The sequence below is a fragment of the Gekko japonicus genome, unplaced genomic scaffold (assembly GCF_001447785.1).
Source record: "Gekko japonicus isolate JY-2015 unplaced genomic scaffold, Gekko_japonicus_V1.1 scaffold3631, whole genome shotgun sequence".
In the NCBI taxonomy this organism is placed as follows: domain Eukaryota; kingdom Metazoa; phylum Chordata; class Lepidosauria; order Squamata; family Gekkonidae; genus Gekko; species Gekko japonicus.
This window is the reverse complement of record NW_015166541.1, coordinates 120,356-134,300: the sequence shown is the minus strand read 5'-3', so window position 1 is coordinate 134,300 and position 13,945 is coordinate 120,356. Positions and strand designations below refer to the sequence as shown.

Here is a 13,945-nt window from a genome sequence, read left to right as displayed (position 1 = left end):
GAACACCGGAGAAGCTGGTTAAGTGTGGGCTGGATGGTGCAACCGTTGGATGGATTCATGGTTGGTTGAAAAATCGTAGCCAACAAGTGCTCGTAAATGGCTCTGCGTCTATGTGGAGGGAAGTCTCGAGTGGAGTGCCGCAGGGCTTGGTCCTAGGCCCGGTGTTGTTCAATGTTTTTATAAATGACCTGGAGGAAGACATAGAGGGGATGCTTATCAAATTTGCAGATGACACAAAGCTAGGTGGGATTGCTAATTCTGAAGAAGACAGAGTCAGGATTCAAAATGATCTAGATAGGCTAGAACAGCGGGCTGAGACAAATAAAATGAATTTCAATAGAGATAAGTGCAAAGTCCTACACTTAGGTACAAAAAATCAAAGGCATAGATATAGAATGGGAGGGACTTGGCTTGACAGCAGCACATGTGAAAGGGATCTAGGTGTTCTGCTTGATCACAAGCTAAACATGAGCCTGCAGGGCGATGTGGCTGTGAAGAAAGCGAATGCAATCTTAGGAGGCATGAACAGAAGCATTGTGTCCAGATCACGGGAGGTGGTAGTTCCGCTCTATGCTGCTATGGTCAGGCCTCACCTGGAGTACTGTGTCCAGTTTTGGGCACCACACTTTAGGAAGGATGTTGACAAGCTCGAGCGTGTCCAGAAAAGGGCAACCAGGATGGTGAGAGGGTTGGAGTCCAAGTCTTATGAGGAAAGGCTGAAAGAGTTGGGTATATTTAGCCTGGGAAAGAGAAGGCTTAGAGGGGACATGATTGCAGTCTTCAAATATTTGAAGGGTTGTCATGTAGAAGATGGAGCAGATCTATTCTCGCTTGCTTCGGATTGCAAGACTAGAGCTAATGGGTGGAAATTACATGGGAGTCATTACCGGCTAAATATCAGGAGAAACTTCCTAACTGTAAGAGTGGTTGAGCAGTGGAACAGTCTGCCTTGGGAGGATGCTCCTTCGCTGGATGTTTTCAAGCGAAGGCTGGACGACCCTCTTTTGGGTATGTTGTAGGTATGTAGGGCTATCTTTCGGCTCTGCTCCTGCAGAGTGCGGGGGGTTGGACTAGATGACCTGCAAGGCCCCTTCCAACTCTAACGTTCTATGATTCTATGATTCTTACCCTGTTGGTTGCACACCCAGAGAAGGGAGAGTTGCACCATAGAAGGGTGGTGTAGATGGAGAGCAATGGTTGCTGAGATTATTAACAGCAAGTATAACTAAACTCATTAACCTGATGAAAGTCTGTCTGGACAGGAATAAAATGAAAGGCAGCCCAAGGCAAGACAACCAGCATGAGCAGCCTGGCCCCACTGGTCAGGCTGATGGTACAAAACCTCAGTTGTGCCTTAAGGGGTTGGGACTCTTCTCAGGCCGGGTTGGAACTGGGGAGCTACAGCATGCAGAGCTTATGCTGCTTCACAGCCCCAAAGCCTTGCCCTAATGTCCTCGTATAGAATGACTTTGGTCGCCATGGCCAGTGGAGAATCCCTAATAACCCAAGATGAGAGTCCTTTTATGTGCACCCAGTTGGCTGGATGACTGAAAGACTATTCCGCAATGCTGGAGTTATGGGATCCAGTCCTGCCTCCACCTCCTGTTTAGTGGCCAATAAGATTGCAGCTGACCCAAAAGATTAAATTAGCCTTATTGCTTTCCCCTCCATAGAGAACAATGGAGGGGATGGGGGCAACCTGTTTGAGGGCCCAAAGAATTGGACCCCCTGGTCCAATGTTCTTCAAACGTGATTGGTATCTTGGGGAGAGGGCTCCTGCAGCTAACCTGCAAGTTTGGAGCCTCTCCCTCAAACTCCCTCCCCCCAGCCCCCAGAATATACCTTATGTTTTCGCCATTGACTTCAATGGCCCATAGGATATAATGGAGCCGAATTGCCATCATAAGAACATAAGAAAAGCCAATGTTGGATCAGGCCAATGGCCCCTCCAGTCCAACACTCTGTGTCACACAGTGGCCAGAAACACCAGGTGCCATCAGGAGGTCCATCAGTGGGGCCAGGACACTAGAAGCCCTCCCACTGTTGCCCCCCCCCCAGCACCAAGAATACAGAGCATCACTTGCCCCAGAGTCCCTATCTATACCTTGTGGCTAATAGTCACCGATGGACCTCTGCTCCATATGCTTATCTAATTCCCTCTTGAAGCCGTCCATGCTTCTAGCCGCCACCACTTCCTGTGGCAGTGAATTCCATGTGTTAATCACTCTTTGGGTGAAGAAGTACTTCCTTTTATCCGTTCTAACCCGACCGCTCAGCAATTTCATGGAGTGCCCACGAGTTCTTGTATTGTGAGAAAGGGAGAAAAGTACCTCTTTCTCTACCTGCTCTATCCCATGCATAATCTTATAAACCTCGATCATGTCACCCCTCAGCCATCGTTTCTACAAGCTAAAGGGCCCCAAGCGCTTTAACCTTTCCTCATAGGGAAAGTGTCCCAAGCCTTTTATCATTCGAGTTGCCCTTTTCTGCACTTTTTCCAAAGCTATAATATCCTTTTTGGGGTGTGGTGACCAGAACTGTACACAGTACTCCAAATGAGGTTGCACCATTGATTTATATAGGGACATTATATTAGCTGATCTGTTTCCAATTCCATTCCTAATAAACCCCAGCATAGCATTGGCCTTTATTACTGCAGTCGCACACTGTCTCGACAATTTCGGTGAGTTATCTACTACAACTCCAAGATCTCTCTCTTGGTCAGTCTCTGCCAGTTCAGACCCCTTCAACGTGTATTTATAGTTAGGATTTTTGGCTCCGATGTGCATCACCTTGCACTTGGCCACACTGAACCCCATTTGCCATGTTGACGCCCACTTGCCCATCCTTGACAGATCCCTTTGGAGTGCCTCACAATCCTCCCTGGTTTTCACCACCCTGAACAACTTTGTATCATCCGCAAATTTAGCCACTTCACTGCTTACTCCCAACACCAAATCATTAATGAACAAGTTAAAAAGCATCGGACCGAGTACTGATCCCTGCGGTACCCCACTGCTTACCCCCCTCCACTGAGAAAATTGCCCATTTATACTCACTCTCTGTTTCCTATTAATTAGCCAGTTTTTGATCCACAAAAGGACTTGTCCTTTTATCCCGTGATTTTTGAGCTTACTTAGGAGCCTTTGATGAGGAACTTTATCAAAAGCTTTCTGGAAGTCAAGGTAAACAATATCTATTGGGTCCCCCTTGTCCACATGTTTGTTCACCCCCTCAAAGAACACTAACAGATTAGTGAGACAAGATCTTCCCTTACAGAACCCATGCTGAGTCTGCCTCAATAGTTTTTGTTCCTTTCCATCCTTGCCTCCTCAATTTTACCCTCACAACCCTGCGAGGTAGGCTAAGTTGAGAGAGTGAGAGATCTAAGGTCACCCAGCAAGCTACCATGGCAGAGTGGGGATATTCAACTTCGGTCTCCTAAATCCTAGTCTGACACTCTATCCACCATGCCTGCTGTATTTGCCTTGCCAGAAGTTCTCTCTTCTACTGGAGATATTGTTCTCCCTTTAGGCCCTAAACACCTCTTTGGGAGAGGCTGCAAGTTTCCTCTAAGACTTCCCCTGTCAGGTTATCCGTGGAGGTGGCAGAGAGACATGCACATGATGCCTCTCCTCCTTCCCAGTGAGCCTGCTCACCACTTGCAGGGATTCCTGTAGGGTGGCACCCACACGACCTCTGCCGCTTGCCTCGCAGTCCTTTGAGTAGGCTGTGTTGGACTACTCCATGTTCCAGTGTGTCTGTGTGGAAGTGCACATGCGCAGGGCCCCCCGGTGGGGCTAGCGCACTATGTGTGGACTGGCTCTTTTCATGTATATGCGGTGTTGTCAGCATTCTGCTCTGAGACTGGCAGCCGGTGCTATTTGTACGGTCTCAATTTGTTTTTTTTAAGTAATTTTTTCTGTTACTTCTCCAAGGGCAAAACACAGTGAGCAGCTTACAGCTACACCATAACAGGACCACAGGACTGCTTCGCTATCTGTGCTAAACCAGTATCCTAGAGGTGTGGTGAAGGTGTCAATCTGTCCAGCATTACTGCATGCAAGGAGAAAATAAACGGGCTGCACCAGTCACTAAGAGGTTAAAAATAAGGCCAAGGCCGATGGTGCAAGTAAAGGAAAAATATATTTTATTATTCAGTGAAAATTCCCTACATATTTTGCCAACAGGCTTCTTCAGGGGAACACGAAGTCTTTCAGCTTCTCTTCAGCCACAGCACAAGAGAAGACCCAGCACCAGCCTCAGCTACGTGTTCCCTCAGGGCTCCAGCTTTAAATGGCCTTCGCATTGGGCTCTCTCTGTGCAGCTGCTGTAACCTGGCGTCTTCTTGCACTGAGCCACCTGTCCAGTTCCAACCTACAGGCTACCATGGACACACGGCGGCCACTGCCCACCACCACTTGGGCTAAAGAACCCACGCGGCATTCTCACAAGCAGCATTTCCCCATCCCACTCAGCTGAGCCGACTGCCGCCTGGGAGGGCAGAAGAGGATAAGGCACACCGGAAGGGCGTTCTATTAAGTGCCCTCTTCAGGGATGCTAGCAGGGAGGTGGGGGGGGGGGGAGAGACAAGTAAACCGCAGGCATGCGCATTCCTGAGGGCACGTGGCCCTTGGGCAACAGTGGACTGAGGTGACCCTATGGAGTTTCCAAGTTCAGAGGTCCCTTGCCATGGCCTGCCCTCCGTGTCACGGCCCTGGTCTTCCCTGGAGGTCTCCCACCCCAATACTAGCCAGGGCTGACCCTGCTTGGCTTCCAAGATCTGACGAGATCAAGCTAGTCTGGGCTGTCCAGGTCAATTTAATGAGCAGGCATTTTATGCCTGAAAACTTAGACCAATGTAAACAATAATAGGCTTTTCAAAGCATACAATGATTCCATTTGGGGTGTTTAGCCCAAAAATCACACTGGAAACTGCCTTACCTGCAAAAAAATTCCCACAAGTCTAGATTCTGAATTCTCTGTATTCTTTTAATCCGACTGCCTTCCATTGTTTTCGCAAAAAGACTAGCAACTTCTTTATACTCATTTGTCTGCTTTTGCAAAGGAATAAGCTGAAAGAGAGACATCAGTAAATCTTCACTGAAATCCATTAACGGTTCTTTTCAACACACTCAATAGATTCTGCTAAAGGCTTACCTGGTAAGGTTCTTCAGGGTTTACATCCTCCCAGTGTGAAGGTATAGGGATTGACTGGTTTTCACAGACATAACTTTAAGTACAAAAGAAGAAATAAACACATTATCACTTCCTATTAAACATTCCCCTCCAATATTATAAAGAGATCTTAAAGACCAGACGATCCCCACTGAAGCTAATGTTCTGCTCCAATAAATAAGTTTAAATTAAGGCTATATGTTAGAGCTGCTGGCACATCCTTGGAACTGCATTCTTTAAACCATTTACAGCATTTTCCAGGGACAAAATCAGTGAGAACCATCCAGGAACGTAAGGTTTCACCTGCACCAGGAACCAGCACTGCAAGAGTGCCCTCTGGAAGCAATGCAGACCCTTCCCCTCTACGCAAATGACCTCCCAGAAGAACAGGGGCCTCCAAATGCACAGCCGACACCACAACTGGTGGCCTTTAGAGCTCACAACATAGTGGTATGGGCGGCGGAGAGGGAAGGGCTACGGCAGAATGCCTGGATGGGGCCACAGTTGCAGCAGTCCTTAGCTAGGTGGGCTGCCTCGTCCCACCACAGACAGAAGAACCAGTGTACGTTCAGGTCTATCTTGGGAATGGGGTAGAGGGTGTGGATCAGGGCATATCTGAGAGAAAAAGGAAAACAGTTCCCTTGGAGAGAGAATGGGAGCTCTTATAAAGGACAGCAACTTGAAAGAAACATGGGGCTTCACAGGCATAAGTGAAACTTGGTGGGATGACTCCCATGGCTGGAATGTAGCCATGAATTGAACAGGCGGGAGGTCTGAAGAGTGCTGTATCAAAAGCATATGCACACCTGTCCAGAAACCCAAGGGTGTGGGGGGGGGATGCGTGGAGACTTTGCTCACAGCCCATCTGGGGAGAAAGCATTCTTGGCTGCACAGCTTTGCCCCAGGACTTAGCTGGGAGGGGGGACGGCCAAGGCTGGGGGTGGGCAGTGTGGCTGACTGTTGTCATGGTGGAGAGAGAAAGGGGGGGAGATGGGGCTGCGTCAGCAAGGAGCCGTCTAGGGATGGGGCACGCAGCTGGCGGCTCACCTGCTGCTGTGCCCCTGAACGCTGCACACACACCCCCGCCTCTGTGCGGAAGCAACCTTGAACACCCAGAGAAGTGTCCCAAAACAGACTGGAAAGTAACGTCTGCCTTGTTTTTTTCAAAAAGCAAGACTGAAGCTAGCCGTGTAGTTCACCTAGTGATTCAAAGACAAATTAGAAGAAAATCCCATTAAATGTACTGATCTTTATTTATTTATAAGGCAAAGCTCCGTTGCTTGCTTGCGCAACCATCCCACGGGTGGAGTGAAGCAAGGAAGGGGTGCGCGGCTGTGCGCTGCTGTTCCGCTCCCACTGAATGGGGCGGGAGCAAGAAAGCTTGCGGGTGGATTGCGTCCAGAGGTGTCAAGCAGACTTCAAAACTACTGGAACTGCTTTCAGTGGTAATCACTCCGGGGGGGGGGAGGAAGAGCCATGTTACTCTGCTGCAACAAAATCAAACAGAAGTCCAGCGGCACCTTTTTCAGAGTCATCACGAATTTGGGGCTGTGACTTAGTGGGAAAGCCGGGTGCAATCCCCAGGCCTCTGCCGGGGACTCTGGAGTGCCTCTGCCAGCCTGAGTGGATGCCACTGACCTTGAGGGCCCGGCGGCCAGGCTTAGGAGGACCCGGCGGCTTCAGCAGATGCTTTTCAGCAGACCTCAGACCTCTGCGGAAGGGAGCGCTGGCTCACAAAAGCCAGAATAAATGTATTGATCTGTTAAAGTGGCACTGTTTAATTTTCTTTTCAGTGGTGCAAAACAAAGGATAAATATTTTCCCTTCTCAGATATTTTATAAATTGTATTAAGATATTGCAAGATGTCTGCCTTTGGATCTGGTCCTGTACGAAGCATGAAAGTCTAGCTTCCCCAGGCCGGCTATCTTGTGCACTTCAAGAGACGTGCGAAGAGGGGAACAAGGAAAGCTCAATTCACTCTACCTGAAAGCAGTGATGGAAAATGGAGCTCGTTTTATGGGACGTTGTTTTCCAGTTGTTAGGTTAGTCTGCTTCATCCCTATGTATCAAATCAAAGTTAGTCAAGGCCTGGAAAACGGACCACACTTTGTCAAGGACAGCTTTTCAGAGCTGTACCATACAAAAGTTATTACCCCCAAATTATGCTATATATCTGTTGAAAAACGTGCCCATTAAAGTGAAATTGCACCTCTCTCTTTGAATTTAACTGCTGCCATAAAAGACTGAAGGCGGATTAAGGAACACTACAAAAAACACTCCATTTCAGCTCGTTACCACCTTCTAGTCACCAACGATACGCTGTACTCTGTCCTTCCCTAATGCAACACATATGCTCCGTTCCTTCAGAGCCCATCGGTCAGCTGAGAGCAGGCACAGGTTCCCAGCTGGTCTTCCATCCAAGCACTTGCTCAGCTTCATCACGATCAGGGCATCATATACTTGGGAGACCCCGGTTTGAATCCCCACCCGGCCACGGGTGCTTGCTGGGCAATCTTAGGCCAGTTCCCAGAGGCAAAACTGCCCAGTTCAGCTTTGACTGGTGTAGACCTCCACGCGTCACCTTACGTTTGCCTCCAGAATTCTTAATACAATGACTAATCAATTCCTTCACTCTCATCTCTTATCCTACAAGGGGTCTGTTAAACATGCTCGGTGTCTAAGGCACCTGCTGGCCTTTGTAATTTCAGTGGAGAAACAACATTTGTTTTTCCTTGGTCAAAGGAACTAGGAGCAACCTGACACCAACCTGCTTGCCTGCCTGCCTGCACTAACACATGAATGAGCAGGGCAAGAACAGATCTCGAAATTCATGGCCTGAAACATCTTCCCACCCACTCCCACCTCTTTTATAATTTTCTAATATCCAGACTGATGAAAAGTTCTAGCGAACTGGAAAGCCTGCACAATCTTTGGATCATTAGGCCTTAAGCACATTGTTCTTTAAAATGCTGTCTATTCTAGAAATGAAGATTCGTATTTGTCAAAATGAGCACAGTGCATTTCTGTTTGAAGTTTTGTTAATGTTAAATAAGTTCTGTGATTTTTATGGTTTGGATCCAGACTAAACTGGCAGTTTTCACCAATTACCCCTTCCCACTGCAGGGCCCCTCTTGTCATCCCTGTCTGTCCCACATGTACGAAATTCAATGTGCTCTTTTGGTTAGTTGGAGCTGCAGGAGCGCTTACTGACATGTGTCAGCTGTGCCAGCAATAACAAGGAGGGGAACAGAAAAGGATTTGGGAGTTTCCATGCAAGCAAGGCAGACAACCATGCTGTCTCTATAAGGACGCAAGGCTCTGCTGCTGGCGAGTTGCTCAGGGTGTGAGAGATACAACAGAAACAGGAATACAGAGACTAACAGATCCAGATGGTCAGCCATGTTGGTCTGAAGCAGTAGAACAAATTTAGAGTCCAGTCAGGCACCTTTAAGACCAACGAAGGTTTATTTCAAGCTTTCATGTGCAAGGCCCACTTTTTCAAATACACGGGAATGGTAGATGAGGTTCTAAACTTATAGACAGGGACTTAACCGCAAATTAACATGTACCATGATGATGTTTATGATATGCAAAGTGAAAAACTAAATAACAAGTTAGGGTTATAAGGTCAACAGTTGTAAAGCAATAAATATGTCAAAATAGCAGATAAATGTCTAAAGGTGTTTTTTCTAATTGTGGGAAGTTACATAATCTTAATTATCTCCTCTCAGGTGTGGAGGGCACTTAACAGAGTATTTTGAGCTGGGTGTAACGTTGTCAGCAGACATCGCAATATTCCTTGCATTCGGCATTCTAATATACTCTTCTGAAAAAGAAATACATTGAAATACAGAGGATTTATAGTCCTTCTTTTAGTGTATTTCTTTTTCAGAAGAGTATATTAGAATACTGAATGCAAGGAATATTGGGATGACTGCTGACAACATTGCATCCAGCTCAAAATACGCTGTTAAGTGCCCTCCGGGCCTCAGAGGAGATAATTAAGATTATGTAACTTCCCACAATCAGAAAAAAAACCTTTAGACATTTGTTATTTTGACACATTTATTGCGTTACAACTGTTGACCTTATAAGCGTAACTTGTTATTTAGTTTTTTACTTTGCATATCATAAACATCAGGTACATGTTAATTGGCTGTTCAGCCTCTGTCTATACGTTTGGACTGTTACCTTCCATTCCAATGTATTTGAAAAAGTGTGCCTTGCACACGAAAGCTTATACCATGAACAAACCTTTGTTGATCTTAAAGGAGCCTGACTGAACTCTAAATTTTTTATAAAGACTAATAGTTAGAATTGTAGACAACTTTACAATGAAAAGTAACAGTCAACTTTATCACAAAGAATAGCGGAAATTATTCCATGGGTGTAAATGTCTTACGAATCAGAATGGGAGTGATGAGGGAACAAAAGTGTCTAGGATTGTTTCTGTGGAATTGTAAACAGACTGCACTCAACAAACATGGAAAATGGGAAAGGGTACGGTCAACAAAGAAAGAGGAGAGCCACAGGGGAGGGGCCAAACGGAAGGCGGTGCGCTTAGAAAAGAAAGGAGCTGCGTCAAAGGGGGAAAGGAGCCCAGTTACACTCTGTTGCCCAGGGGGCAAGCTCTGGTTGGTCAGGAGGATAAAACGGCAGAGGGGGAAACGGTTCTGTAAACTGCTTTGGTCCTCACTGGGGGAACACGGCTGGGTATAAATATCTAAATAAGCCACGTCTAAATCTTTTCCAGTGGGTGTTCCCTCTTGTGTGATATGGACATTCATTTTTCAAGTAAAGAAAAACAAGATAAGATAGTTTTTGTTAGCTGCAGCAAAAGGCTTAGGTGTGGTTAACAATCGTACACACCAAGTAGACGGCCACAGTACAAGCAAGATCCTCCCAATCGTGCCAGTTTTGGTTCAGCCCCTCAACGTCGGTTGCTGACAACCTCCCACAACCTGTAAAGGTATAAATACAGACATATACCTGAAAAGTCTAATCTGTAGGTAAATTTTGCAGTTGTGAAGCAAACAGAGTCCTGTGGATTCATTTTGAAGCTCCTTTCAATGTCTTCTGTGCTAACTGAACAGTGAGTACTGGAATCAGTCTTCAAAATAAGCAGACAACACGTTGTGAAAGATCTTATACTAGGGCCTTAACACTTAGTCTGTAAATAACATTTTAGCATACTACACATACTTGATCACAGTACTTCTTCCAACAGCCTTGCAGCGTAGGACTACAATGCTACTGCCCTCCTGCATGAGAGACGCATTCAATGCCACTTCTTGAGAGCGGAGGTGAGTTCATGTCCACTTCTGCTACATATGCTCCACACCAGCCTCTTCCCCAACCTCTGCCCCAAGGGGAAACCCATCCCTACTCTGCAATTATCCAAATTAACTTCGACTAAACAGTTTGCATTATTTATTTAACACTATATTTATATGTTAAGAACTGAAGTGACAAGAACAAAATGAAAAGAACAAGGGCACAGAAACTCCAGTGGAAATAACACAAAAACAACTGTAAGGAGGTGAACTCCAAAAAGAAGGGGGAGAATGCAGCAGAGGACCCGAAAAAGCTGCCCCTGACTAGTGGAGGCCGTCTTGCTCAGAAGCGAGGTTTGGTTTAGGTGTTCAAGCACTGCCCTGGCCTGGAGGGCCCAGCCCAGCCCCACCTAGTCAGATCTCGGAAGCTCAGCAGGGCCGGCCCCGGTCAGGCCATGGACGGGAGGCCACCAAGGGAGTCCAGGGCTGCCATCACAGAGGCGGGCCATCGCAGAATACCGCTGAACGTGTCTTGCCTTGGAAACCCCACGAGAGGTCACCGTAAGTCAGTTGTGGCTTGATGGCCAAAAAAGCAGGAAAGAAAATCAAACAGCTAATGGAGAGTTGAATGTTTTCTTACAACTGTTATATGTTAGAAGTCCCCTACAACATGTGTGTGGGCCTCCCATACAGAATACGCAGCCCACTGGCAACTATGGTTCACCAGTAACTCTATAATAAAGCGTCCAGCTTTCTGGCTTGAACTGCAAATGTGCTTGAGTTGCCTGCTGCTCCTTTTTGAGAAATTATGTATGGTATGGGAAAGATAAGATACACTCATATTTTGGCAGACACATATTAAGAGGATCTCTAAATAAAATCTGGACTAAAATCAAAGAGATCTGGTACAGGAGAACTCCAAGATGGGTCGCACCATTGGAAGCTTTTATCTTACCTTCAGTAACAACAATGAACTTAAGAGAAAGTTACCAAACACTACTAAACAAAAAGAATCAGTTGAAAACAGAAGAAAATTTGAGACAGGAAAACAACTTGTCATGGTGGGAGCAGATAACATTAAGAGACAGATACAAAAAAGACATGTTAAGAGGTTTCGAAGACCAAAATAACGAACTGGACAAAATATGGCTCTCCTCCAATGATAAACTAGTTCAGAAACTGTATAATCTGTTATTAACGGATTTCATGCAAGATGAGGATATTAAATCTGCAATGATCACCTGGATGAGAGACATAGGGAGACTAGATGAAGAACAATGGGCAAGTATATGGAAATCGGTAAAATACATGAAAGCGGTAGCATACAAAGAAAACGTGTATAAGATGTTCCACAGATGGCATTGGGCACCTGATAAGCTGGCCAAATGTTATAGGGGATACTCAGATAAATGTTGGAAATGTAAAGTCCATAAAGGAACTTTCTACCATATGTGGTGGGAATGCAACAAGATTCAAAAATTCTGGAGAATAGTCAGGGAAGCAATCCAAGAAAGTCTGGGGAAAAACGTGGCATGAAAACCAGAGATATATCTGCTAAATATGATCCCGAAAGGGTATAATGAACAGGATGCATATTTATTTAGCTATGTTATAACGGCTGCCAGATTGTTAATAGCTCGACAATGGAAAACGGACAGCGTACCTACCAGGGAAGATTTGTTAATTAAAGTACTAGAACTAGCCAGAATAGATGATTTAAGTTTAAGGTTGCAAAACAAAAGTGAGAAGGTACATAAAAGGAGATGGAAGAATGTATATAAGTGGATAGAAGATCAGTTAGAAATATAATAGAAAAGTTCTACCACAGACTGGTATTATGATATAATTATGATGTAATATTACCAACTAGATACTTAATCAACTGAAAGAAGGACTCTGATATGTAATGTAATGTAACAAAAGTTGATGAAATGCAATGATGTGTTATATTCTTTTTTTAAAAAATAAAAAATTTAAACAACAAAAGAGAACAAGAGGAGGAGGATTGGGTTTATTCCCCGCCCTTCACTCGGAGTCTCAGAGCGGCTTACAAACTCCTTTCCCTTCCCCTCCCCACAACAGACACCCTGCGAGGTAGGTGGGGCTGAGAGAGCTCTGACAGAAACGGCTCTTTTTCAAGGACAGCTCTGACAGAACTATGGCTTGCCCAAGGTCATCCAGCAGCTACAAGTGGAGGAGCAGGGAATCAAACCCGGTTTTCCTAGATTAGAGTCTGCGCACTTAACCACTACACCAAACCGGGGAAACTCCCATTGCTGAGCTTTGCTGAGAGGCCTGATTGAAAAACTGTGGTTGCTAAAATGCCAAGCCTAGATTTCTCATACCTACCACAGACTACTTCACACTTCAAACCCCGTAACCATCTACATGCTGCCTATCCATGCATTCATGTCCTCCGTTAACAAAGAAAGCACCTTTGGATAAACATGTAGGACAGAAGACATTTTACACTCAATTATCTTTCCATAAACAAGAATAATCACCATTAGATAGACCTGGGCGGATATAGACAGTGAACAAGAACAGAAGATGAGCCTCAAATCAAGTTTAACAGCTAATATATGGTTAAATCTAAAATCAATTCCAGGTTATAGCATCTAAGGGAAGAGGAGACCAGACAAGCAAGGCCACTCTTAGGTCTACCTCCTCTGGAGCTAAGTATGGCAGGACTAACAAAGGTTACATAATCTGGAAAATAGATACGGTCTCTGCACCAGGTTTCTTGCAGCATAATAATATTGTAATTACTAATAAATTCCTGGACCTCAGTAGCTGAAATGCGGGAGAGGATATTTACATGCATGCCCAGAACCTATGAAGAGAAGCTTGATGACCCCAGGAAAAATGGACTCCAGTCCAGCTCTGTTCATCGGAGACCTTGGGCTAGATGTTGCTCCTGACGAACACACACGTTCAGTGACACACCGGGCTGCCTACTGTGTTTTCTGCTTCAGACAAGATTTTCAGCCTCACTCACCCACCAGGAGCAAACTGGGATTATGATCATTGTTGAATGGTATGTTCTATTTACATATTGAAATGAATACCTCAAACATATGCCATTTCCCACATTCAGCCAAGTAAAACCAGCCCCACTGGGTGTCAGATGTATCCATTTCCTCAAGGTGACTTGCCACATTTTGAGGGAATTCATCACCACCTTGAAACATTTCCTGAAATAGTAAAACACTTCATGAGGATAATTCTAATCATGTAAAACTTCTACTTGTCTGCAGTTTTCAACATTTCAGTATTTTCTATACTTAAAAAGAGATGTAAAGTTCCTGCATAGTCCTTATGACCTATGCCACAGAGGGAAAAGCAGATATAAACTTTTTTTAAACTAGCTGCTACCAGGAGTATGGGAAGAGCTGGATATGGGCCTGAGTAATGCACGGTTCCACCCTCACGTCTCCCTCCACATTACTGGGCACACCACAGAAGCCTGTGACCTCTTACCACCTGGACAAGCC

At 45.5% G+C, this 13,945-nt stretch overlaps 1 protein-coding gene across 1 annotated transcript in view; it reads right to left on the bottom strand.

Moving 5' to 3' along the window:
- LOC107111353 (poly [ADP-ribose] polymerase 11-like) overlaps window positions 1-13,642 on the bottom strand; it is a 33,286-nt gene extending 19,644 nt beyond the window's left edge. Inside the window, exons 1-5 of the mRNA XM_015412318.1 lie at window positions 13,520-13,642; window positions 10,168-10,288; window positions 7,162-7,237; window positions 5,161-5,233; window positions 4,945-5,075 (exon numbers count right to left, since the gene is read on the bottom strand). Of these exons, the coding sequence (XP_015267804.1) occupies window positions 4,945-5,075; window positions 5,161-5,233; window positions 7,162-7,237; window positions 10,168-10,288; window positions 13,520-13,642 (524 nt within the window). The remainder of the gene's footprint in view (window positions 1-4,944; window positions 5,076-5,160; window positions 5,234-7,161; window positions 7,238-10,167; window positions 10,289-13,519) is intronic.
- Between the last annotated feature and the right edge of the window lie 303 nt (window positions 13,643-13,945).